The 24,564-nt window shown below is 33.8% G+C and overlaps 3 protein-coding genes across 3 annotated transcripts; 1 reads left to right on the plus strand and 2 right to left on the minus strand.

Moving 5' to 3' along the window:
• Nucleotides 1–3,279: 3,279 nt before the first annotated feature.
• LOC133192608 (G protein pathway suppressor 2-like) lies at nucleotides 3,280–7,866 on the minus strand. Its single transcript, XM_061328603.1, has 10 exons — nucleotides 7,744–7,866; nucleotides 7,471–7,577; nucleotides 7,175–7,299; nucleotides 6,880–6,979; nucleotides 6,468–6,591; nucleotides 5,927–6,151; nucleotides 5,549–5,652; nucleotides 5,267–5,362; nucleotides 4,991–5,071; nucleotides 3,280–4,395 (listed from the first exon to the last, which is right to left on the minus strand). Exons 1-10 carry the CDS (start codon nucleotides 7,838–7,840, stop codon nucleotides 4,327–4,329), a joined length of 1,128 nt encoding a protein of 375 aa, XP_061184587.1. The 5' UTR covers nucleotides 7,841–7,866; the 3' UTR covers nucleotides 3,280–4,326.
• Nucleotides 7,867–8,428: 562 nt separating this feature from the next.
• Nucleotides 8,429–19,235, plus strand: LOC133192889 (centrosomal AT-AC splicing factor-like). Its single transcript, XM_061328895.1, has 10 exons — nucleotides 8,429–8,433; nucleotides 8,606–8,891; nucleotides 10,973–11,136; nucleotides 11,484–11,588; nucleotides 12,302–12,368; nucleotides 14,419–14,493; nucleotides 15,945–16,073; nucleotides 16,274–16,394; nucleotides 16,805–16,937; nucleotides 18,427–19,235. Exons 1-10 carry the CDS (start codon nucleotides 8,429–8,431, stop codon nucleotides 19,037–19,039), a joined length of 1,698 nt encoding a protein of 565 aa, XP_061184879.1. The 3' UTR covers nucleotides 19,040–19,235.
• LOC133191973 (IgGFc-binding protein-like) lies at nucleotides 19,200–22,109 on the minus strand. Its single transcript, XM_061327772.1, has 3 exons — nucleotides 21,552–22,109; nucleotides 20,937–20,975; nucleotides 19,200–20,705 (listed from the first exon to the last, which is right to left on the minus strand). The coding sequence occupies exons 1-3, from the start codon at nucleotides 21,781–21,783 to the stop codon at nucleotides 19,504–19,506; spliced, it is 1,473 nt and encodes a 490-aa protein (XP_061183756.1). The 5' UTR covers nucleotides 21,784–22,109; the 3' UTR covers nucleotides 19,200–19,503.
• Between the last annotated feature and the right edge of the window lie 2,455 nt (nucleotides 22,110–24,564).

The following is a 24,564-nucleotide window of genomic DNA, read 5'->3' on the forward strand; positions in this document are numbered from 1 at the left end:
GAATTCAGATATATCATGACAATATTATATCATTTGTTGATTTTGTACCATTAGTGGTACATGACCCTAACCCCCCCCCCCTCTTCCCCTTCATAAATTATACACGTGAATTGACGTAAAGAACAACATATGCTAATTCTCAATTCCCGCCTACATTTTACACCCAAATAGCAATTTGGCCAATAAATCTTGTTTGAATGCAAAGAAGAGTTTATATAAGTAATTGATTAATAATTTTAAAACCAGTGCCAAAACGTTAATTGCTCCTACTTACAACTCTTTTCAAAAAGGGGTTGAATATTTTATTAATTGATATCGGGCTTTAAAACATCGCCAGATTTTCAAATACTCGTGGAAATGGATAAATGACACTAAACTCTTTCTGTATGTTTAATTTATGTAAAATTCAACATACATGTATAAGATTGAAAAAGGTTCATTTTTTAATTTTTTAATTCATATGAAATTAATAATAAAATAACCAGTTTTGCAGTTGTCTGTCTGAATACATTCCCCCCTCCCCCCTGAAACAAAAAAAGCTTTGGTATGAATTTGCGAAATAACAATACATAATACCTGTGAAAAGGAATTGGGGGGGGGGGGTAAAAATATTTCCCGTTTTCCGTTCATTTCTATAGCGTTTTACCAAAATTATGGAGTTATCTCTCTTTGTTTTCCCAAATAAGTTATGTTTATTTATAAATATGAAAAATCATTCAAATATGTTAAAGTTTGAAAATTGACTTGGAGGTAGGCGACAGAACAATACTATCGTTCGCAGTTCTTCCATGAACTTGAGTACAGGGCTTTTGATAAATAGATCTAGGGTATAGGTTCGTGCATGTCTTGTATATGTCAGTTATGATACACCCAAGGCCCAGTAATGTAGTCTGCATTGTCCCGTTGGTGTCTGAAGTCTCTGACGTCCAAAGGTAAGATCCTCGTATCTTAGCTTTCAAACCTCTTTCCACTTTCCGCACAAATTATATATATGAAGTATGTAAGAAGGTAAGAAGACCAGTGCCTCAAATAAAAAATATCAAAATCCAAGGTAAAAATCTGTTACATGTACACGTAGTTGTTTCATTTTGTTTTAATATGGAACATAAATTTCGGTGTATTATCAATATACATGTATTTGAAAAAAAAGGTGCACAAATGTATTTCATCTTCTTAGTTCAAGATATGCCTAATCTGATAATTCCAAACAGAGGATAGACTTATGTCAAATTAGTATAACTTTTGAAATACTTCTGAAAATAAAGGAAAATTTCCATTATGTTTTTTCATTTGAATAATATACAAACTTGAAGTTTTTAAACATGTTTGTCAAGGTACTAGTATTGAAAATCTAAATGTTGACTTCAGTCTGTTCCCAGTTTATGTTCTTGGGGCCTGTATTTTGGCAGGTTGGCAGGCGAGAAATAAATTAATAGAAATTTTCGTTTAAAGAAAATGATCAGGAGCCGTAACGATTTTCATGTATATTGCAATTCCTCGACTTTTCTCATGTAAGATGCATTTAACCATTTTTTTTTTACTCTTTCAATCATTTAGATTACTTAATATTACTTTCCCAATCATTTAAATTACTTAGTATTTTAGAAATATATTTCTTATTGTAAACGTCGTAGGGTTATTTTCTATCGGCAAATTTCACCTCGGACGATGTTTGTCGAAGTTCAAAAATAAATAAATCTTGCGCAAAAAGGGATCAATATGTAATGTGTATGTATTGAACATTTTTCTTAAATACATGCATACAATGTATATGAATGTTAATTAATGTGGAAAAATTACGGGTGCTGTACCTGCATAGCGAAATAAGTAGATGTAGTTCGTCGGAAACACGAATACAAAAACAAATTTAATGTTTTTAGAGATGAACAAATATAATGTTTTTAGAGATAAATTTAACAAGACACAGTATATATCTTAATCTTGAAACCAGAATGAAGATTCAAGCCTGCTGAGCCGTTAGTCATGATTATTCTTTCTATAAAAGAATATGATAACAAAACCAGGCACGTAGTATCGGGGGGGGGGGGGGGGGCTTTTTTCCAAACGTAACCTTTTACCGTTGAAAATGTTCATTGAGAGGGCGGTCCGCCCCCCCCCCCCCTTTGTTGCAGCATACAGTCAAAGCGTTCCACGGTAATGTATTAAAAATAATTTATAAGGGAAAGGTTAGAATGATCTAACCCACCCCCTCCCACACACACATTCAAGTTCTGGACAATTTAATTACCGCTCCCCCTTTTTTCTTGTTTGTCAAAGATTTCTCAGGGAAGTTGTCAAATACTTTTTTCTGGCTGCCCCCCTCCCCACTTTCCAAAACGATACTTCGTGCCTGGATACAAAAAAGTTATCATCGGTAGATATAATCCAGAAAACGCCTCATCTTAATAATTTTCATAGCATGCTGTATCATGGAATCAATGAGGGATAAAAAAAAATAATGTAATGGGATGCGAAGGGTAGCGTTATGGCTCTATCTGTTATTTGGGGAAACATTTTCGTCGTCCCTGACGTCGACAAGTCACAGCCATTGTCATGTTTCTGGAAAGGGGTGCAGGGGAGGGTCTGGGAGGGGTACCCCTTATTTGAGCTAGATTTTTTTTTATATAAATGAAAACCACTTTGGTTGGTTCTGGTGACTTCTTTTGTTTTAAATGTTCTCACATAGTCCATGAATAAAGTTTAGCAACGTTAAATAGATGAATATTAAATGATTTTATTTTGTTTCAAAATTAATATTCTTGGGTTGTTATTTTTTTTTTTTCTAGAGGACGTTCGATCCTAGTCATTGCACCCTCGTCCTGAAGGTTTTTGAATTCATATGATGTATCAAAAGAATCGGAAACAATCAAGTAGTGTACCATGTTACAGCCAAAGCAATGTACTCTGAGAATGTTCAACTTCTGGTGTATCCAACAAAAGCTGCATTTTTGGGAGGGAAAGAGTGCACATCTCATTGAAACGGGTATAAAAGAAATAGGTTCAATCATAAAATTATCAGTTTTGTGGCCTTAGGTTAAAATTGAACTGGTATGCTTTAAACGTCAGGTAAACTGGTGAAGCCCCCACCCCACACATTTAACTAAATTATTGAACTTAATTTTGGCCTGTAGCAATGCAGTGATTAGTGTAACGCCCATCCTAAAACAAAAAAAATGAGTGATTAATGTCAATCCATAGACCAGATTATGTTGTGAATCTGGACAAACCCGCATACATTGTTAACGTAATTCAATGCAAATTCAATTGATAACAAACAAAAAGAGTTTTGCTATTTTAATACAATTACAATACAATATACTGGACTGTAACATAATCAGCACATACAATATTAATGCATGACAACAGATGTACTTTTCACAATGGAAAAAAATATTTTGACGTGACCTTGAAATCATTATCTATCAACAATGCAAGAGAGTAATATTTAATATAAATATTTTTAGGGATAGCACAGGATAAAGTTACATCTTTCCACCAACTTTTGAACAACTCATAATTGAAAGAAATATGTAATTATTAAAATAAGTAAATTAAAAAAAAGAACATTAAATATCAACCTATCATATTATTTGCTTGACCTGTATTACCGGTACATTATTTTGTATTTTAAACAGTATCGGCCCTATTCTTTAGGTTTGACTTGTCATCTCAATAGGTAAGTTAGAGGAAGGGGATTTCTTATTGGTATTAGCAAATGCTAAAGATTAATTATTCATTTGTTAGTTTTTGTAGCACGATTGTCTGTGCTGTTAAAGGACTAATACATCCTAGGCAAATCTGTACATTTTAGGGAGTATCACGTTTCTTCTGATAAAACAAAGCCTTTAATGAAATAATGCATAGACTTAACTTATATTTCAGTGAGCATTTTGCAAACAAACTACCTTTTCTTAATCTTTAAATTTAAACCATCTTTCTCAAACTTTAAAATTTTCAGCAAAAAAAATCCATTTCCTAAATTTCTGGTATTAAAGTCATTTTATGTAGAAAGTAATGTGAGCAAAAGCAAGTGAGACAATTGTTGCCAAACAGTCCAAATTTTGAATGAGCTTGACTAACCTCCAATTATATCATTAGGAAAATGATCAGCCATGAAAACAATCAAAATGTCTCCCTTCAAAATATAACAAAAGCCTCACTATAACTGAGGCACTCTTAACTGATAAAAAAAGGACTATCATACAATAGCAAAAAAAAAAAAAATTGCCATGTGTTTATATCCAAGCAATAGCTTAACTGTCATCAATATACAACAAGTCTCCAAGAACCTGCAATGAAGCTGACCATGCTGTGAAAGTGTTTTCCTCAGAAATATCTTCCTGGATGTTGACCACTCATGTGATGCTGGGGTCTGGACTGGTTGGTGTAATTTGGCTAGGACAGATAAATTAAACAATTAAAAATTACTTGGTCAGTTATCATCAAATTTGATATAAAATGCAGTAAATATAAAATACGAACACAACTTTGCATTGCTCTTCATTTCAAGTCTTCTATATGACTCAAGATATACTTTGACAGTATGATGGTCTATGTGGACAATGTATATGTACATCTCAAGTAAAAATTTACATGATTTTCAAATTTTTGCAAATTATGTTACTAATAACTCAGGAACCTTGAGAATCTGTAACTGTCAAGAATATCATGAAAAGACAATATATGCTGCTTATATAGGAGTGCTCTATGACTGATAGACAGATTTTATCTTTCAAGGGTTATAGTAAACTTTCCAGGCACCAAGTTCACGTGACTGTGGTTACATGTACCCACTGTGTTTCTTCAATCTTCATACAAAATATGATTCAATATATACTATGAGTCACCACAATTCAGCAATATAGCAAAGATGAACACACAAATTACACAACGGTGTACATGTACATGTACCAGATACTGACTCCAGAGAATCTTCACCACATCAGTGTAAAATTCAAAGTCATTAAAGTCAACAGCTGCTGATACTAACCTGATTTATATTAGGGGGCTGGTACTGGGTGGTGGAGTTAGGGGTCTGGCCCCTGGCAGCATAGCCTGTCACAATACTGCCCTGAAAAGCAAATTACATGTATATCAATTTTATTTGGGTAATCTTAAGCTAATGCCATGATATGTACTGGTATACATAGCTTTATTTATAGGAGTTTTATTGTTGCCAGCAAGATTTTCTAGGGATAAAAAATCCTAGAAAAATAACCCCTTATATATTATGCAAATAAATGGGAGCCTTTACATAAAATCTTACCTTGGACTGCTGTTGCTGTTGTTGCATTTGCAGGGACTGGTGCATAATAGGTTGCTGTCCTGGCATTGGAGCAACACCTCTGATGGCTGATCCCTGCTAAAAATATTAAAAGATAATTCACTCACTTTATCTAAGAAAGAGAGACTGAACTGAATAATCATATCTTTATAAACAATAATTATGGGGGGGGGGGGGGGGAATGCATTACACAACATATACAATCAACATAAATATGAAAAACTTTTTTTCCAGTTGTGAGAACCATCCATGTAGAACACATACTTGTTGTAATTTATATTTTTCTTCATTAAAACCTGACTGCTGATTGGCATGTTCAAGTTGTTTCTGCAGGGGGATATTTGAGCCATGTTGAGTAGCTATATAACCTGAAATGGAGAAAAAAAAATGCTAAGAATGATTCATTGATACAAATTCATTTTCCTTCATACCTATTTCAAATACTTGTAATGCTACTGACAGGATATTAAATGGAATTTTTGTCTGGTCACAAATGTTCTACAAAAATACACAATTAATTGGAAGTTCATGGTCAGAAATATACGTGAGAATCAAAAGGTTGAGGAAGTAGCAGATATCACTCATGCATGAATAAAAATTGGTTTACAGTAATCAACTCCAGATCTGTTAGAGTGTTCGCACCTGGTTGCTGCATCCGGTAACCTGGGTAACCAGATTCTTGAAGCTGCTTGGATTGCTGATGTGCGTATGGATTTGAGTATGATGAGAATGCAGACTGTCCCCCAGGATTGTACTTGACCGGAGACTTACTAGGGACGTACCCTGCCTGCTGATAGGCATGACTAGAGGCTGACTGATTGGGGTAGACAGGTCCGGCCTGGGTCTGAGGGAAGTTAGATTGCTGTTCTGTAAAAAAGCAAACAAAAACCTTGCTGGAATAGCATGGTGGAGCCAATAAAGCCATACAGAGCAGGGATTTTAATTGTGTTGAAATTCTATAGAAAGAACAAAATCTTATAATGCTTTGGTTCCATTTTCGATTTTGTTCAAAGTATAAAATCAAACAAGTACTTGAACGTGCAGAAAAAAATCCTTTGATTTGCTCCCAAGGTTGTTTAATACATATCTTTTTCTTGATTTAATTCTTGTGTTTTGGAGTGTTTTATTTCTTCCTTTTTTTGGGGGGTGGGGGGTGGGGGGGGGGGGAGAGAAATCAACGTACTGTAATCCGGTTGTGTGGAGTGGGGATAAGGGTGTGTTTTCTCTACAGCCATCATTTTATTGCTGTACTGGTACGACTGAGAGGGAGGAGGAGAGGGGCTCCGTCCTCTTTTCATGCTCACTTGCTGTAAAAGGTAAAAAAATATTTTGATCATTTGATTGAATGGTGTTTAAATTCAAACCTGAAACAAATGCCAGATCCTGGTAAATTCTACTTTCAATTTTTTAAAATATTTTATTGAAAATTAGACCTCATTGTCTGCTATATTCAATCTTAAAAATAGAGATATTAAATTGCACTATTATTTACAACCCAAAGAAAATGGTGTTATGAGAACAATTTGCTAAAACTGCTTTTCTTTGTATGCAAAACTTCATCCTCTGAAGCAATTTGTTATTCTGTACAAGTGTACCTGAACCATGGTTGGCTGGGGTGGTCTATATAACATAGGACGGCCAGACATGGCATGAGGCAGCCCCAGTACTGTACTGTGCTGCATAATCTGCAACTCACTGCAAAAAACAAATTAAGTATACTGTATCTAATCAATTTGTTTATCAAAAGAATTGAAAAGGATTTTTTTATCGTATACAAAAAACTGGCAAGAGTGTCCTTAGGCATTTACTCTCCCTATCCCCAGGCCCTTATAATATTTGAGTATCTATTCTTAAATGAAAATGTTGGCAGTAACCCCATACATTCATTACCTTTGTTCTTTCAGTTGAGCTTTTTTACGACTCTCATCTTCTTGATGCAGAACTTTCTTCAGCTGTGAGAATAATTCATGCTTCTCTGTTTTGAGTTCTTCCATCTTCTTGTCAAGTTGGGCAATCTTAAGTTAAAAAAAAAATACATACTTTCTTACTAATGATCGTTTGATGAAAAATTTCTTTCAATATATAGTCTAGATGAACTTCAATTGCAGTTGCCTTTAATAAACATCATCATTTCATTTAAATATGCAAATGGATCAAAAAACATGCAAATTAGCTACTTATAATACCTGTTCTTTTGTTTGTTCCAGAGTTAAACTGTCCTCTTGTTCTTTCTTCTTCCTAATCTCTTCTTCTTTCTTCAATCTTTCCATCATTATTGCATCTTGTTCTTGTGCTGCATGTCAAACCAATTATTGAAAGATTTTTGAAATGATACTTATAGATAAAAAAAACTTAAATTGGAATCATTCTTGTTCTTCTGTTACAGAATATAGAATATATACTTGATGTAATGTTTATGTTTTTCATTATAAACATCTGTTTCACTTTTAATACATTACCTTGTTTTTTCCTTTCTCTTTCCTTCATTATATGTCTTTTCAAGGCCTGGTACATTGTCTTTGTCATTTTTGGTCGGTCAATGAGTGCCCCAGGCATGATTAAACGTTTAGTTTATAAGTTCTAAAAAAGAAAACAGAATCTTGGTTTCAGCAAGACTGATGTGTAAATTTATGAAATTCCTACTTTCAACATTTGAGTAAGAAGAACCAGGGGTTGAAATATATGGTAGCCCGACATCCAGGGCTAGTGTTTTAAGACTCGGGCTAGCTAACTCAAATGTAATGATAGTCTGTTGGACTAGCAGTCCGGAAAAAAATTGTCACTTTACTTTCGTTTTCTATGTAGACTGGTTTCTAGTTTGTTTCTATCACAAAGCATTTTGAAAGCATGCCAAGCGAATATATATTTGCATGATAAAGCATTTTAATCACATTAGTCAATGTTGAGTAAACAAACAGTGTTGTTGGGCTAGTTAGTTTGAGGTTTGGGCTAGTAATTTTTTCTTGATGAGTAGCCCCTAAGCTAATGAGTTTTCCAGGAAAATTTTAACCCCTGAAGAACTCAATCATTCCTAATGCCTGAGTGTCAGATTTTTTTCTTTATTTCCTGTGCATGTCCTGAAAAAATGTGACTGACTATATTATTGAATTCACTTCAAAAATAACCCCAAAGAGATAAGTTACAATGTGGTGATTACTCAAACATCAATATTATAGAACTTAAAAATAAATCAAAATGACGAGGAAATTCGAACTTACACTTTCTTGATTTAATTTTGATCAAAATAGCGATTAAATATTTTCATTATCCAGTTCTTATAGATAAATTATTTAATTATTTAATAAAAGAATTTGTTATTAGTCATCAATGTTCAGTGTCAGTGCAAATTTCTATCAATATTTACCTTCCCGATCTAGAAAAATTACTTTGGAACTCTTCTGTAAAGGAAATTAAATTATTAATTCAACATGGCGGAAAAAAGAAAAGCATAATTACAATAGAAACGTTATCCCTTGTGTTTGTAATGTTTAAACAGTTCCAGTATTGTTCTCTGTGTCGTTTCAGCCATAAAAAGAAGAGGAAACATATTTATTCCATCAGGCATCAAAATGTAGTTAATAATATATTGGAAAAGTATTTGAAAAAGGTAAAAAATTTACTGCTTGTGTCATGGAGGACAGTTAATCTCTCTTTGATATCTTTTTTAGTTCACCTAAGTTTCTCTGGTTACGGTTTCTCCATCGTCTGCTTTGTGTTTATTGTTTTTTGTCATTACCTTTTTTGGTTTTCAACTTCTTGAGAAACTCTAAATCAATTTCACCATGTTGACCACAGACACTTGTTTCCTGTACAGGGCACCCCCTACTTATATTTCCCACAAGATACCTAACTCAATTTCAGGCAACTCACTTCAAGCCAGTATTCTTAGCAATTCATTAATCATTAACCAACTTCAATAAGACATAGTTCGCTTCTAGAGACTTTTTTTTTTCAAATATATCGTTCCAGACGTCCTTGGTCAAGCCTCTTTATTGTAAACCACTCGTTTACTCCTCGAAAATTACCTAACAACATTTTAAGACTTTTCGACAGGATACATCAACTTCCAGTTATGGTTATAGTGTAGGATAAAACCAGAGACTTCCAAACTTTTCATTCTGAAGTCTCTGGTTTTATAATCAAGAGCTTTGACCAAGGACATTTTGGAACGATATATTTGAAAAGGAAAAAGTCCCTAGAAGTGAACTATGTCTTATTGAAGTAGGTTAATGATTGATAAATTGATAAAATGCTGACTTGAAGTGGGGGTGCCTGAAATTGAGTTAAGTACCTAGTGGTAAAAATAAGTAAGGGGTGCCTTGTATACAAAACAAGTGCCTGTGATGTTGACCAATGGGGCGAGAGCAGTTGAGTATATAACTGGATACCTTTTCACCTGTAACTTAGATCCATCTCTCAATCGCACGAGGCAAATGATAGTTGCATTTCCATAACATAGTCTTATATCAAAGAGCGTCTTATCTACTGTCTACATTTCCATTAAAGCAAGAATGAAGATGAATTTATTTACTTTTTGGTGATCATTTCTTTGGTGAAGAACATGAGCCAAAGAGCAGTACCACAGTTGTGAAAAAAACAGTGTATTTTGGGTAAAATTGTGGGGACCTGAGGTTAGGTCATTCCAAGTTTTTTCTCTGTTTAGCGTTCACCCATCTTTCAAAAACCTAGCTAGTACCTACCTATTTGTAAAAAACACACAAACCAAAAAATAAAACAAAGAATTTATAATCATAAAAATGAGGTCAATCAAAGGATTTGATTTCATTAATCTGTTTTTCTCATAGAAAGATATATTCCATCTTTGCTAGCCAAGGGTTTCTGATACGCTACTCTCCTCATAAACCCTTGGCATACGGTGCTGACAAAAGATGGGATTGTTTTTGTCATGTGATCATGATTCTTACCAGGTACGAACAGATTGCGTCATCGACAGAAATAAAAAGCGTATTTAAAAAAATTTTGTTTTTAAAGAATAATTAACAAGAAGGTATCGAGTTATGTTAATTTGTTATTTAAACATGTAAAAATGCAAATCTACATCTTCAGTATAGATTCTTAATCACATATTTTGCACGTAGCTTTAGATATTGGATGACACCATATAGCTATTCATAGAATGGCATGTTATCTTACGGATCATTGTTTACTTGCATTTTACATTACCGATATTAAAGAGTCAAGATATATCCCGAACGCAAATATTGTCATTTACAAAAAACAATTGCTGATTGGTTGAATGATGTCGATCAACTCCAATCACAACTTGAGAAAAAAATCCCAACTTTTTTTAACACCGTATGCCAAGGGCTTATGAGGAGAGTAGCGTATCAGAAACCCTTGGCTAGCAAAGAATGATATATTCTGAAGCAAAATCAGGATATTAAATGCTTAAAGTGTACCTAACATGACATATTGTAGACAAATATTTAGAGAAATTGACAGAATTCAAAGATTTTGACCAGAATAATCAGTTTTGGGACAGCCCCTTATCCCGCAGTCACCACCGGGTAGTGGGTCTATAGGATAATATCATTTTTAACAATTAACAGAAGGTTCTTTTTACAATCTGAGCACTAATGAACAATGTATAATGTCCCAGTTTACATACAGATGTTTGTAGGGGTGTGTTATAATATTAAACTTTAAATTTCATTTTTCTTATTTTAGATGACTGAAGCCAGGTCCTCTTTAGAATCTCCACAAATTCAAAGTTCACATTTTGAAAGAGGAGCCAAATTTTGGTGTCATTTTTGTGCAGAGGAATATCTAAAACACATGGAGCTTGACACGTGTACTGTTAAATATGGTGGTCTCCTAGAGCACATTGCAAGGTGTTTACAAATTATACATAACAGAAAATATTTCTAAAATAGATGTAGATTTGACCAGATAAGCAGCTGGTTATACAGGGTACATATTTGGAATTCTGCAAGTATTAAAATATTTAGTTATTACTCAGCATGAGCAAAAGTGTGTTTTATCCAATACTGAGACACAGTGTAATGTCACTCTTGGACTAATACCTTGATTTTTGGCATTTTAGTTATTCAACATCTAAATATTTACACCTTTTAAATGCTACTTGTTGAGCTTCCAAAATTTGATTTGGTATCTAAGCACATATGATAGGATTATTAAACAGTTTTATGAATTTTAGATAAATAATTTGTTATTACAGTTTTGACCATAAGAGGAAAATGTACAATTTCTTCTATGAGAACAAAGTGGATGAGAGCAAAAGACATCCAGATCTATTCCACATGCCAGAGGAGGATCTGAAGAAGTAATTGATAACACACATTTTCATTGGCTAAGATTTAATTGAGAAGCTTTTTAAAAAAATATGTTTCTCTGTGTATTTTGGACGTTGCAAAATAATCTCATAATGGGAAAATTTCATTGTGTTGTCAGAATGAATATAAGAGCAAAACATGCCATATCAATCACTAGTTTCATGTACATGTATTTTTGTTAAAATCATGAGGGAGTCTAGAAAGCTCTTTTTATTATACAGTAAAACATGCTATAGTGAACACACTTATAATGAATTTACTCTTATAGTGAAGTGATTTTTGTTCCCCTTGGTTTTAAATACCGTATAAGCAGAAATTTAAGAAATTTAAGCAGAGGATTTAATTTTGGCATTATAAGCGAGCTAGGGTACTGAGATCGCTAGAATTGAATATCGCTAAAAATTAATTGCGTTTTATTTGTAATAGCTTCTTTAGTGAGCATGTTAAAATTGTTAAAATTACTTCTTGCTTAAAATAAAATACCAATTTTTAAGAACAAATCACTAAATTTGCGTCTCGCTAAAATTTCCACTTATACAGTAGTATTATGAACTTAACAGATATAACAAATTACATTTATAAGGGGAAAATTGGTCCATCCCTGGCACTTTGCCTCTAGTCTTAAATTACTCTAGTCTCATTGGTCAGTGAAAATTAAAAAAAAAGTATTTTCTCAGATAAAAAAAAAAAAAACAATCTGCAGGTTTCAAGAGAAAGTTGCCATTTATGCAAAGAAATATGATGCTGGAAGAAAGGAGAAAATAGAAAAGGTATTTGATTTTAAGAATGCATTTTTTGGTTATAATTATTAGCTCACCTGAGCCGAAGGCTCAAGTGAGCTTTTCTGATCACATTTGGTCTGTAGTCCGTCTGTCCGTCCGTCCGTCTGTAAACTTTTCACATTTTTGACTTCTTCTCAAGAACCACTGGGCCAATTTCGACCAAACTTGCCACAAAGTATCCTTGGGTGAAGGGGATTCAAGTTTGAACAAATAAAGGGCCACGCCCTCTTTCAAGGGGAGATAATAAAGAATTAGTGAAAAATTAATAGAATCATTTAAAAATCTTCTTCTCAAGAACCACAAAGCCAGGGAAGATGAAACTCATGTGGAAGGATCCTCAGGTAGTGTAGATTCAAATTTGTTCAAATCATGACCCCCGGGGGTAGGGCGGGGCCACAATGGAGGATCAAAGTTTTACATAGAAATATATAGGAAAAACCTTTAAAAATCTTCTTCTCAAGAACAGCAAAGCCATGATGAGTCATATTTATATGGAAGCATCCTCAGGTAGTGTAGATTCAAGTTTGTTCAAATCCTGACCCCCGGGGGTAGGGCAGGGCCACAATGGAGGATCAAAGTTTTACATAGAAATATAAAGGAAAAACCTTTAAAAATCTTCTTCTCAAGAACAGCAAAGCCATGATGAGTCATATTTATATGGAAGCATCCTCAGGTAGTGTAGATTCAAGTTTGTTCAAATCCTGACCCCCGGGGGTAGGGCAGGGCCACAATGGAGGATCAAAGTTTTACATAGAAATATATAGGAAAAATCTTTAAAAATCTTTTTCTCAATAACAGCAAAGCCCAAATTGGTCATATTTATATGAAAGCATCCTCAGGTAGTGTAGATTCAAGTTTGTTCAAATCATGACCCCTGGGGGTAGGGCGGGGCCACAATGGAGGATCAAAGTTTTACATAGAAATATATAAGAAAAATCTTTAAAAATCTTCTTCTCAAGAACAGCAAAGCCATGATGAGTCATATTTATTTGGAAGCATCCTCAGGTAGTGTAGATTCAAGTTTGTTCAAATCATGTCCCCCGGGGGTGGGGCGGGGCCACAATGGAGGATCAAAGTTTTACATAGAAATATATAGGAAAAATCTTTAAAAATCTTTTTCTCAATAACAGCAAAGCCCAAATTGGTCATATTTATATGAAAGCATCCTCAGATAGTGTAGATTCAAATTTATTCAAATCCTGACCCCCAGGGGTAGGGCAGGGCCACAATGGAGGATAAAAGTTTTACATAGAAATATATAAGAAAAATCTTTAAAAATCTTCTTCTCAGGAACAGCAAAGTCCTGATTGATCATATTTAAATGGAAGTATCCTCAGGTAGTGTAGATTCAAGTTTGTTCAAATCATGACCCCCTGGGGTAGGGTGGGGCCACAAAGGAGGATCAAAGTCTGAAATAGAAATGTATAGGAATATATCTTCTGATGAAGAACTGCAAAGCCATGATTAGTCATTTTGATATGGAAGCATCCTCAGGTAGTGTAGATTCAAGTTTGTTAAAATGATGACCACAGGGGATAGGGATGGGGCATAATGGGGGATCGAAAATTTTACATAGGAACATATAGGAAAATATCTTCTTCTCAAGAACTGAAAATCATGTTTAGTCATTTTGATATGGAAGCATCCTCAGGTAGTGTAGATTCAAGTTTGTTCAAATGATAACCCCTGGGATAGGGAGGAGCCACAATGGGGGATCAAATTTTTACAAAGGAATATATGGGAAATTTTTTTTTAAAATCTTCTCAAGTACAACAAAGCCATTTGTTATATTGACATGGAAGCATCATCAGGTAGTTTAAAATTCAAGCCCCCCCCCCCCCCCCCCCCCCTTGTAATCTTTTCAATACTGAACTGATTTGTGCTTTTGCCTTGCCAATGTGCTCAGGTGAGCGATGTGGCCCATGGGCCTCTTGTTAAATTTTTACCTTCACTGCAATGTTTATTTGATGCAAAAACTTTTGTTTTTAAATCAAGAAGGTAGATTCATTTATATTAAATTTCCCATTTTTTTTTCCAGACAGCAATCCGAATAAAAATCACAGAGGCTGTTAGGAAACAAATGGTGCAGTCGCAGCAGTTGTCCATGGTGCAGGTGTGTGGGGCCTGAATCGTATCCATAAAATCAGGGTTAATTCTATGTCAGGGTCATGGGTGTCTTTTGTTGAGGTATTCCCATCTATGGCCAACATTGTCATGTAAACCTACATATGGAGTCTGAATCAATTTTGATGACTGGAATCAGTCAACTAAGCTTTAAGTAAAAAAAGTATAGTATTGTTGTGTTTCATCTCATTTATTCACTTGAATAAGAACCATATAGCCTGTTCATTTAACAAGAGTTGAATTGCCCTCTCTTATGAATTAGAATAATAATCAGTGGTTTATAAATGTATCACCTGAAGTAAAATTTTTAATCAGTTTGTAGGAAAGTTGTGAGACAGAGGAAAAAATTCTTTTCTAAATGTATACCGGGTACTTCAATGTATTTTAATAGGGAAAAAAAATCCTTGTAGCTTTTGATAGCAACTTTGAACCAGATCCAATAAAAAATCCCCCCCCCCCTTGTCCAATTTTCTTAGCAGTGAGGGTGTTTCTTATGCCAAGTATGGTACCTTATTTCTTGTTTCTGATACTTTGATCTACATTTTGTCACACTCATTTTCTGACAGGAATTTAAAATGTGTGTTGTCATCAGGAGAAATTTAATACCTGAGCATCATTGGTCAATGTTTCACTCACTCACTCATAACAAAATCATGTATTAATCATTATAATTAGAGCTATGCATCAGAAACTGTCAATAAAAGTAACCATATGAGCCAGTTTAATCTCAGAATAGATATTAAAAAAATACCGTAGACTTAGAAATCGGAAAAAAAACTACAGGAGTTGGCAAACCTACATTGTGTAATGTTATCAGTTACATTACTGGTAATATTTTCAATAAATGAAATACTATGATTTCTCCCTATTTAAAGTCCCCAATAAGTAAAGTAATACATGTACCATGTAATTAAACAAAAAATTAAAAACCTTGAATGAAATGTTTCACATGTAAAAGTGGATGTACATGTAAATCAAAGGTGGACATAGTGTGTGTGTGTGTGTGGGGGGGGGGGGGGGGGGGGAGCTTCATATATCTAGACAACCCCTAGGATATTTGGTATAAAATTAATTTGTGATATACATGTACAACATGGCTTTGGAACAAAGTCAACAAACAACCAACTTCTTCCTTAAATTTTCAATGTATACATTATTTATATGAAATAGAAAACAAATTTCCTGTGTGAAATCCTATCTCTAGTCTACTGCCTATTAATATTTTATCAAATATTGTTTTTCTAGCCATTTTTAGTTTGCTTTAAAACTTCCATGCTGGAGACATCAGAAATAGAATGCAATGAAAAGTAAACAGTATTTCACAGTGTATGAGAAATTAATATTTTTAGAAATTCCTTGTGCATAGCTCTAGTCTTAATGATTGCTAATTATGAACCATTTGCACATTTAATTATAATCTGTTCCTGAACAAAACTACAGCCCCAGATTATTGAAAATACAACTCCTGAAAGAAGAAATGTTTTGAATTACGTAAGTCCTGGGACAGTTCTAGAGAAGAAAGCAACATTGCTAGCCAAAGGTGATGGACTGACATTTATTGGTAGTCATGTGAGTAGCTTTATACTTATGATAATCAGTTTAGAATATCTAGAAAATTAAGCATGACATAATTCATGAGAATTTAAAGAGGACACTTTTTCTGTGTTTGAGTGCACCATGCACACAGAATAATGTAAAAATAAATAGCAGTTTTTATGAAATAAAATGCCTTGTGTATTTATATTTTGTAATTTGTACTGTATATGCAGGTGTACAACAGTAAAGAGGGCAACATTCACTCAGGAGCCCCTCCTCCCTGGCTGTTGTCCTCAAATGAGGAGTCTACCAATAATGAGATAGGTCCTACTGAGGAAACTTTTAAGGCTCACTGTAAGTAACTGAATTTGTAGTATTCATCTGTCCTTTTTCTAGATGTATCATAGATTCTTTTGTGAATCTTCTTTGTGTTTTTATGTTTAATTTTACGATTCATTTCAATGATTGCTAGTTTTTCAGAATCAATGAGTTTTTTCATGTCACTTTTGTTAATATTAACTAATATATTGAAAATATATTTTGGTTACTTCCTAAGCAGAAGACATTTTGAAATGAAATTTCTTATAGTAAAGTAACTTACACTGTTTTTCAGTTCTCTAAACAATTAATTGTCTATACTTACAAACTGCATAAAACATTTTAGAGAAATTATGAAATAAACTTGTATTACCTCAGTCATATATTACATGTGCTGTAGCACAATTTCATAGCCAAATATAGTTTTGTTTTTTTTTTTTTTTTAGTGGAGAGGGAAAAGAAAAAGAAACTTCCTGCGAACAGAGTGGGTGCCAATTTTGATCACCAGCAGAACACAGATCAGTCATGGCTTCCATCCTTTGGGAGGGTGTGGAGTAAAGGGGGCAGGCAGCAGTCAAAGTATGTCATTGTCCAAAGGCTGGCTAGTTTGAAATATTTGATGATGCAGAAGCCTTGTTTAAAGATTTTTAGCTCTACTGGTCAGAGACCAGTAGAACTTATGTGATAGTAAGGTATCTGTCATCCATCTCTCCATCTGTAAACAATTTTTCTAAATTTTAATTTTCCTACAGTTTTGGTCTGATTTCAATATAACTTGGCACACAAGTAGACTACACTAAGGTTCATAATTCTGTATTTTGGTTTTTTGATTTCAATGAACGGTATTGCCATGGTTATTAAAAATAGAAATTTCAGTGAAATGCTTTCAAAATGCTACTCCTCCTGCAGTTTTGGTCTGATTTCAATATAACTTGGCACACAAGTAGACTACACTTAGATACATACTGTAATTCTGTTTTATCATTTTTTTGATTTTGATGAATGGTGTTGCCATAGTTACTGATACTAAAAATAGAAATTTCTGTGAAATACATTCAGAATGCTACTCCTACTACAATTTTGGTATGATTTCAATGAATGGAGTTGCCGTGGTTAGTATAAATAGAAAATACTCTAAAATTCTTTCAAAAGGCTACTCTCCTACAGTTTTAGTCGGATTGCAATGAATCTTGTCACAAAAAGAGACTAAACCAAGGATCATTATTCTGTTTATTGCTGCTGCAAAGTTTCAAGTCCAAGTGCTACTTTTCTCTTCCTTTGTTATAAGTACAAACCAGTAGAGCTTCAGTCTTGTCAGAGACTTCTGGTTTTGTATTAGCAATGTAGTAATCCTTCACTGAGATCATTTATTTGGAAACTAGTTAGTTTTAAGGGTATATAAATAAATAATCAATGCATAATTATTTTAATATATTTACGGTGACACCGTTGTGGCAAGCGCAGTTGTGTACCATAAAAAAAAGCTTACATAGCTTACACTTTAAATTTTGATCCGCCTCTTCAAACTTCAAAACTGCACAAGACAGTCTAGACTGTGACATCACATGACGTATGTAAGTTGTATTTCCGTAACTGAGTCAAAATAGGCCTTTTGCAGTTTTGTAACAAAAGGTATTGTAGAGTACCGGTAGATGCAATTATTATTTGTTTCGTTTAAGCTTTCTGCAAGAACTAAATCTTAATACTTGATATTTGTGGTACTGTTTATTCACCATTATCGCTTGGAATCATTGTAGCGAAGGAATTCTGGGAAGGTTTCATAGAAAAATTTGCTTGATGAATATACAGATTTTATTTCGAATTTTCTCTGTTCTTACATGTTAGTCTATTGAGCTCACTGTGCTTGCTATAAGAAAAATTCATGTGTGCAAATTTCAAATTTAGAAATTTCATTTAACAGTGCATAGCACTTTGCACTATGCCAAAAGGAATACATTTCTAGAAAATAAAGTTAATTCATGTACATGCATGGAGTTCGAGATAACGAGGTTTGACTCTATATGGGAACTGTATTTTGGTACTTTAACTATGGAAAAATTATTTGCAGAAAGTATTTCCAAAGACAACATTCTACAAAGAAGATTTCACCTAGTTCAACATATCAGGCAACTAGTTCAAGAGAAACTGGTTCCTCCAGTTTGACAAATAATACTGCAAATGACCTGCATTTAGCAACAGACAGTATAGTTAATTTCAATGGTGAATATCCTTTTCATTCTAACATTGACACCAACTCCTCAAACATTTCACAAGTGGCCCTGAATGTGGAAAATCCAGTTAGTGACTTTTCAGGATTTCAGCTGGACCAGAGTGGAGTTATGGGGTCAGATGCAAGTTTTTCATATGTTCCTGGAAATGTAAAACCATATGTGAAAAAACATAGGATTGAAAATTCAACATCACTCAGTGAAGTTGTTGGGTATGCAGAGCACCATGTATTTGAATCATTTCAACATCAGAATCAGACTGGTGTTGAAAATGCATTTGTGAACCATTCGTCTATATCAAGAAATGTGAAACCCTACGTTAGAAAACGACATGTGGAAGAAGCAGGGTCATCTCATTCACAACTTGTAGATTTCATTCCTATGATACCAACACCAATTTTGGATGCTCAATCACATCCGGCAAATTCCAAACTAAAGAAAAGAGCAGGATGAATTTTGTGTTTGGTTACGTATTGTTTGTAAACTTGTTTTCTGACTTATTATAAAAACATATTTAGTAAACACTTTTTCTTTAATAGAAAATTTTAATTAAAACATGAACACATTGTACAAATTGCTCAAGAAATGTATAATGATTTTTGTATAAAGGTTATGTACAAAAGTTTCAACAACAACAAAAAACTGGATTATAAAAATGCAAATTTTTCAAAGCACTAAGATTACATGTGTATTTTGCAAATTTCAATGAATAATAAACATTTTTCTGCTGGAAAAGAAGTTGTAATAGACCTTTCAAAATGGATATGGAGATTGTCAAGATGCATGTATAGAGTATTTTGAAGGAGGGGGGAAGGGGGGGGGGGGTAATGTTTACTAGGTATGGATTATTGGTTAACTGAAATGACTTCATGTACACACAATTGAATAGAAATTAGATTGCCTCTATAATGGAAGTGTTACTTTAATCTTAGTCCAGCTGGATATCCGTATGATATTTTCTCACTAGTTCCATATCCATAAAGTATTAATCCAAATGTTATATCTGAGTCAGTGTGATAGATATGGTGAAATCCTGTGGAAATTTCTATAGTTATGGTAATATATTCTTCTTGTGTATCTGAGTTTGTGACCGATTTCATGTTATTTTGATACTTTTGTATAGGTTGGCTATCTATGAGTATTCCATTTATCTGAGTGGCTAGTATCGTCATGACGACGTAATGGCGGAACGATGACGTAGATGGTGTTAAAAATCTATAATCATTTGAAAATTGTTCGTTTGATGGTATTAAAGTCATAAAGGTTGATTCATATGATGAAAAAACTACAGGCATCATTATTTCATTTGCTTTAGCCATGCATGGTAATTGGTTACCATAAGCATAATAGAACAAATCAGTTCCTCCACCTCGCTTAACATCAATTCCCGGAATAGTCACCGCGTTTTCATTATGATCCTGAAATTGAAATTGATAAGTATCCTGCTTCGATTCTGCAAAGTTTGGTATGATATATTTGAAATCGAAATTTTTAACTGGAATCATATATTCCATAACACTGTTTGCCTCAAATATTGAGGAATCACTGTAACTTCCCGAAATCACAGCTATTGGGTTACTGCTTTCAATTAAACCAAAGAGATAACCCGTTGCACTGAACTGAAATGTTTGAAATTCTGTAGATTGGTCAATATAAAGAACTTCATTTTCAGTATAATTAACACCTTTCCATGTTATATAGCTGGGGGATGAAAGAATCGTTAACTGTATTGTGGTATTTTTATATTGCGACGCAATGGCGATGTTGGCAAAATCACTATTGGACAATAAATATTTGGTCCCCAGATATCGACTCGGAAAGACCAGGAACCCTTCTGCCGCAGAGCAGCCGCACTGTATGACACAATGAACACTGATGCCATGTGAGGAACGGATCGTCACAGCCTTGCTGAAAATCCCATCCGAATCCATAGCAACTGAAACCGGAAGTGAAACTTCTTTTCCCGCGTTGGCGGAGACCTGAAATGTGTTGTTGACTCCAGGATGCACTGAGTCAAAGACCACAAAGGCGTCCTCTTTTGCTGTGATTAATACCTGCACTTTTGTAACAGGCCCCTTGCTTTTTGGAAAGGCGATAAGGAATTCTTTACCATAATGACCTGTCAAAAATAATCGCGTTGAGAAGAAGCAAGTAAGATAAGTCGTTGGAGAGGTTTAATTTTTATCTCTGATTTTGCATATTAAATACATAGGTGCTTGATTTTGGTGCATAAGGAATTCGGTCTATGTACAATATTTTGTCAAAGGTTGACAGGAATTTTTCTGGAATTTGTTCTGGGTTATCAGAACATATAGAAAATCCACTATTTGAAAGGAAAAAATAATCTTACCGTCATCGCCAGAAGGCAAAGGACCCACGGAAGAACAACCTGAAAGATTATAATATTAAACGATTACATTTGTTATTTTCTTTCCCTACTAATCATATCAAAATTAATATGCACCATATATACACTACATGTATTTATTTTACTTGTATAAAGAAGAATGAAGGCTGGGTATTTGTTGTCGTTTGGGGAGGGTTAATCGCTCAGATTTTATAGAAAATACACGAATACACATACAAAGTGTCAGAACGTGGAATGCAAGGCACTTTTTTTCCTACCATAGTCACAAAAAATACAGGTGAATGTTGCAGGGAGACACATTTCTCTTATGGGCGGAAAATTCTCATTTGGATAATTGAAATATTTGAATTTACATATATGATATGGCTGTAAGAGTGCAAATGTGTTAATGGAAAAACCATTACAGGTACAAGAGTTCATTGATATACATGTATGTTGAGAATGTCACTTTGTTGTTTTATCGTTTTTGCCTAAATGAACCTAAATATTGCCCGAGGCTAGTATCATGTTTTTACACAAGCATACATCTTAATTGTCGAAATAAATAAAATGTGTCAATGAAAGGAAAATTATTTCAATATTTTACCTCGTACTTACATTTAGAAAGTTTTTGTTTAACAGAGTATAGCTCTCCTTTAAGATTGTCCACTTTAATGGCTTGGTCTTTGACAAGTTGTTGTAAAACACTAAGTTCCTTTTTAAGAATATCTGTTTCATCGGGTCCAGTACAGGTGTCTGAGATGGAACCGAGTCTTTGACCACTGTAAGAATTTGTCCAGTACATTATCAGAAAAACAACACAAAACACAAACTTTTCAGTTCTCGCCATTCCGCTAACTTGTCAACGAATACAGGTGCAGCGAAAATGATTGAAAACTTTGTTACTGAGTCATTTCAACAAACCTGAATGAAATGTATTAATATAAGTCTATGTAAATGTGTACGCTTGTCATTTTTGTGAACGTGTTGCTTGACCTCTCGCGGATTTTGTTTATCTAAAGGATATTGGTCGGCTCATTTAGAGGGTTTTGTTTTCTTAAGGTATAACATCACATGGTTGAATGGCGGGACACTGGATGTCAGAAGTACACCTTGAACGATTTTTATCAAACATTTATCGAGTCATATGAGTACACCAGAATGGCATCCGATCTGATAAGATGGTGATGGTGTCTTGTCCGTTCTTTTTCCATTTGGTCGTGTAGGACAATACGTAGGTGTTACTTTAACCGTAAGGAGATATCTTGTTTTTATTCTGCTGGACACGAAACCTCAACGAGAACTTGTCTATCAAATGGCTCCTGTTATAGTGTACTCCTTTTAGCTAGAGTGGATGTGTCTTTATCGTTTTAGAATTATTAAATAATCTGAAAAAATAATTAAATCAAAATATCAAGCAGAAAACTTGTTTTCTTTTTTTATTTATTTATTTTTTTTATTTGCAGTAAACATAAGAATGCAATAGCATAGTAGATTTTTTTCGTTTTTTCCCCGTAATTTCCAAAGGTATAGGAGAATTGTGTCACTAAACCTTCATTTGTATTTTCACATATCAGTATTTGGTGTTGAAATAGTTATATTGGTCTGATTAATTCCTTCAAATCATTACCAATGAAGGCCGATGGATACAACCGACTTATGAAGATTAGGGCTTTTTCTTGTTGTCAGTAGCAGTCAAGTCTAAATTAATCTTGTTCAATCTTTAAGAAAGGCCCATTAGTTAGTGGGAGGGGGTTAAAACCTTAGTGGAAATGCAAATGTATAGCTCATACATATACATGTACGCATCTGAGTGCAACCTAAATCCGAATGTTAGTGGAATTAAGGACTCCAATATGGTTGCCGGAAAGGTTAGAAAAAAACGTTTACACAAAAAGAACAATTAATTTAAGCTGTTTGTTTTTGCATTTCTGTATGATTTTTGCAAATTATTTTTTAACCCTTTCCGCCTTCCATACTTCAGTAGAATTCTGAAGATGTCCTCTTGTAACTCAATTTTGTGCAATGGATGCTTACTCCTACATAGAAAAAATGTAGCTACGTGCCTCTTGTGTTCGAAAAATAGAAAATTTGGCTCGGGCTCGTAAGGCCTAGTTGCAATGTACTAAAAATCACTTGGGTTTTAATATTCTATCCCCCAATGCCACTGAATGACAATACACCAAACATGTAGTAAATACAGTAAAACTAATTTCAATCATCGAAATGACTCATTTGTTGCAGAAAAAATTGCTATATCAATCCACTATGCGGGGAGTTAAATTTGTCATCAGAGTATATTTCCATATTTAAAACTATATGATTAATCAACCGTTGATTGATTTGGGTCCATGTACAATTTATTTGTCTAACTTTGTCATCAAGAATATAATTGCTATGCGTAATAATATTTTTGTACAATGTATATTACAATGAAATTTAACCTTGGTCTTAACTTTTGAATGAAAAAAAAGATGGGGCTTTCGTATTTTACATGTACATGTACATTTCACTTGACAAGTCCTTTCCAAATATACTCCGATATTTTTACCCTGAGGCCTTGACCTTGAAGTTTGATCTACTTTTCAACAATTTATCTTTGTCAAAAGAGATAATTAAGGCTTTCATATTTCACATGTATATTACCTATCACAAGACCTTTCCAAATGTCCTCTGAATGTTGACCCGTGAACTTAATTGACCTTGAAGTTTGACATGCTTTTTAAAAATTGGAAGATTGTTTTTAACTTTTGAATGAAAGTAGATAGAGCAATCATGCATACATTACATGGACATTACTTTTGACAAGACGTATCCAAACTTGACCCCGTGATCTTGAAATTTGATCTTAATTTTCAAAAATTTTAACATAAGCAAGAACTTTTGAAAGAGAGAAAACAGGTGATAAACAAATACTCAAATTTGTATGCTTATATACACGGCATACATGTATGTTGTGAAAATTTTATTATGGCAATGATATCTCTGAAATATTTCGAGTTTCTGCATGAGAAAAAGTAATCATCTCTGTGAAGTTGACCCACGCAGTCAAGGTTAACTAGATAAGGTCATAGGGTATATGGGGTATTAGAACATTGCTATCATGCAGTATTAAAGATATCCACACTTGACAAAGACATCAGGAAAGTCAGATTTAAGCGAGTCTGTGAATAAAATATGCACATAAAATTTTTTTTTATTTTAAGTAGACAAATATCGTTACAATAAATAAATAGGCACATATATATTTTTTTTAATTTTAAGTAGTCAAATAGTCAAATATCGTTACAATAAATTGAAAGACCAAAAAACAACAACAACAACAACTGTTAATTATTTTAATTTACTTGTAAATGCTTTGCAATTATTATTTTTTTTAATGAATAATACATAATTTATTGGTACATCGTGCATCGAACAGTTTTTTTTTTGTTTTTGTTTTTGTTTTTTTTTTTTTGGCATTTCAATATTCTTTCAAATCCCGAGCAAAACTGTGTTTCTTTCTATAAAGTCAGTACTTATTGATAAGTACTAGCAGCATACAAATATTTCCAGTAACTCCATCTAGGGACCGATACTGTTATGACCCAACATTGGCTGTACTTCTAAGGAAGGAACGCAGGGTGTCATG

Source organism: Saccostrea echinata, unplaced genomic scaffold (assembly GCF_033153115.1).
Source record: "Saccostrea echinata isolate AGI-Se365-2 ecotype Australia unplaced genomic scaffold, CSIRO_AGI_Sech_v1 ptg000025l, whole genome shotgun sequence".
Taxonomy (NCBI): domain Eukaryota; kingdom Metazoa; phylum Mollusca; class Bivalvia; order Ostreida; family Ostreidae; genus Saccostrea; species Saccostrea echinata.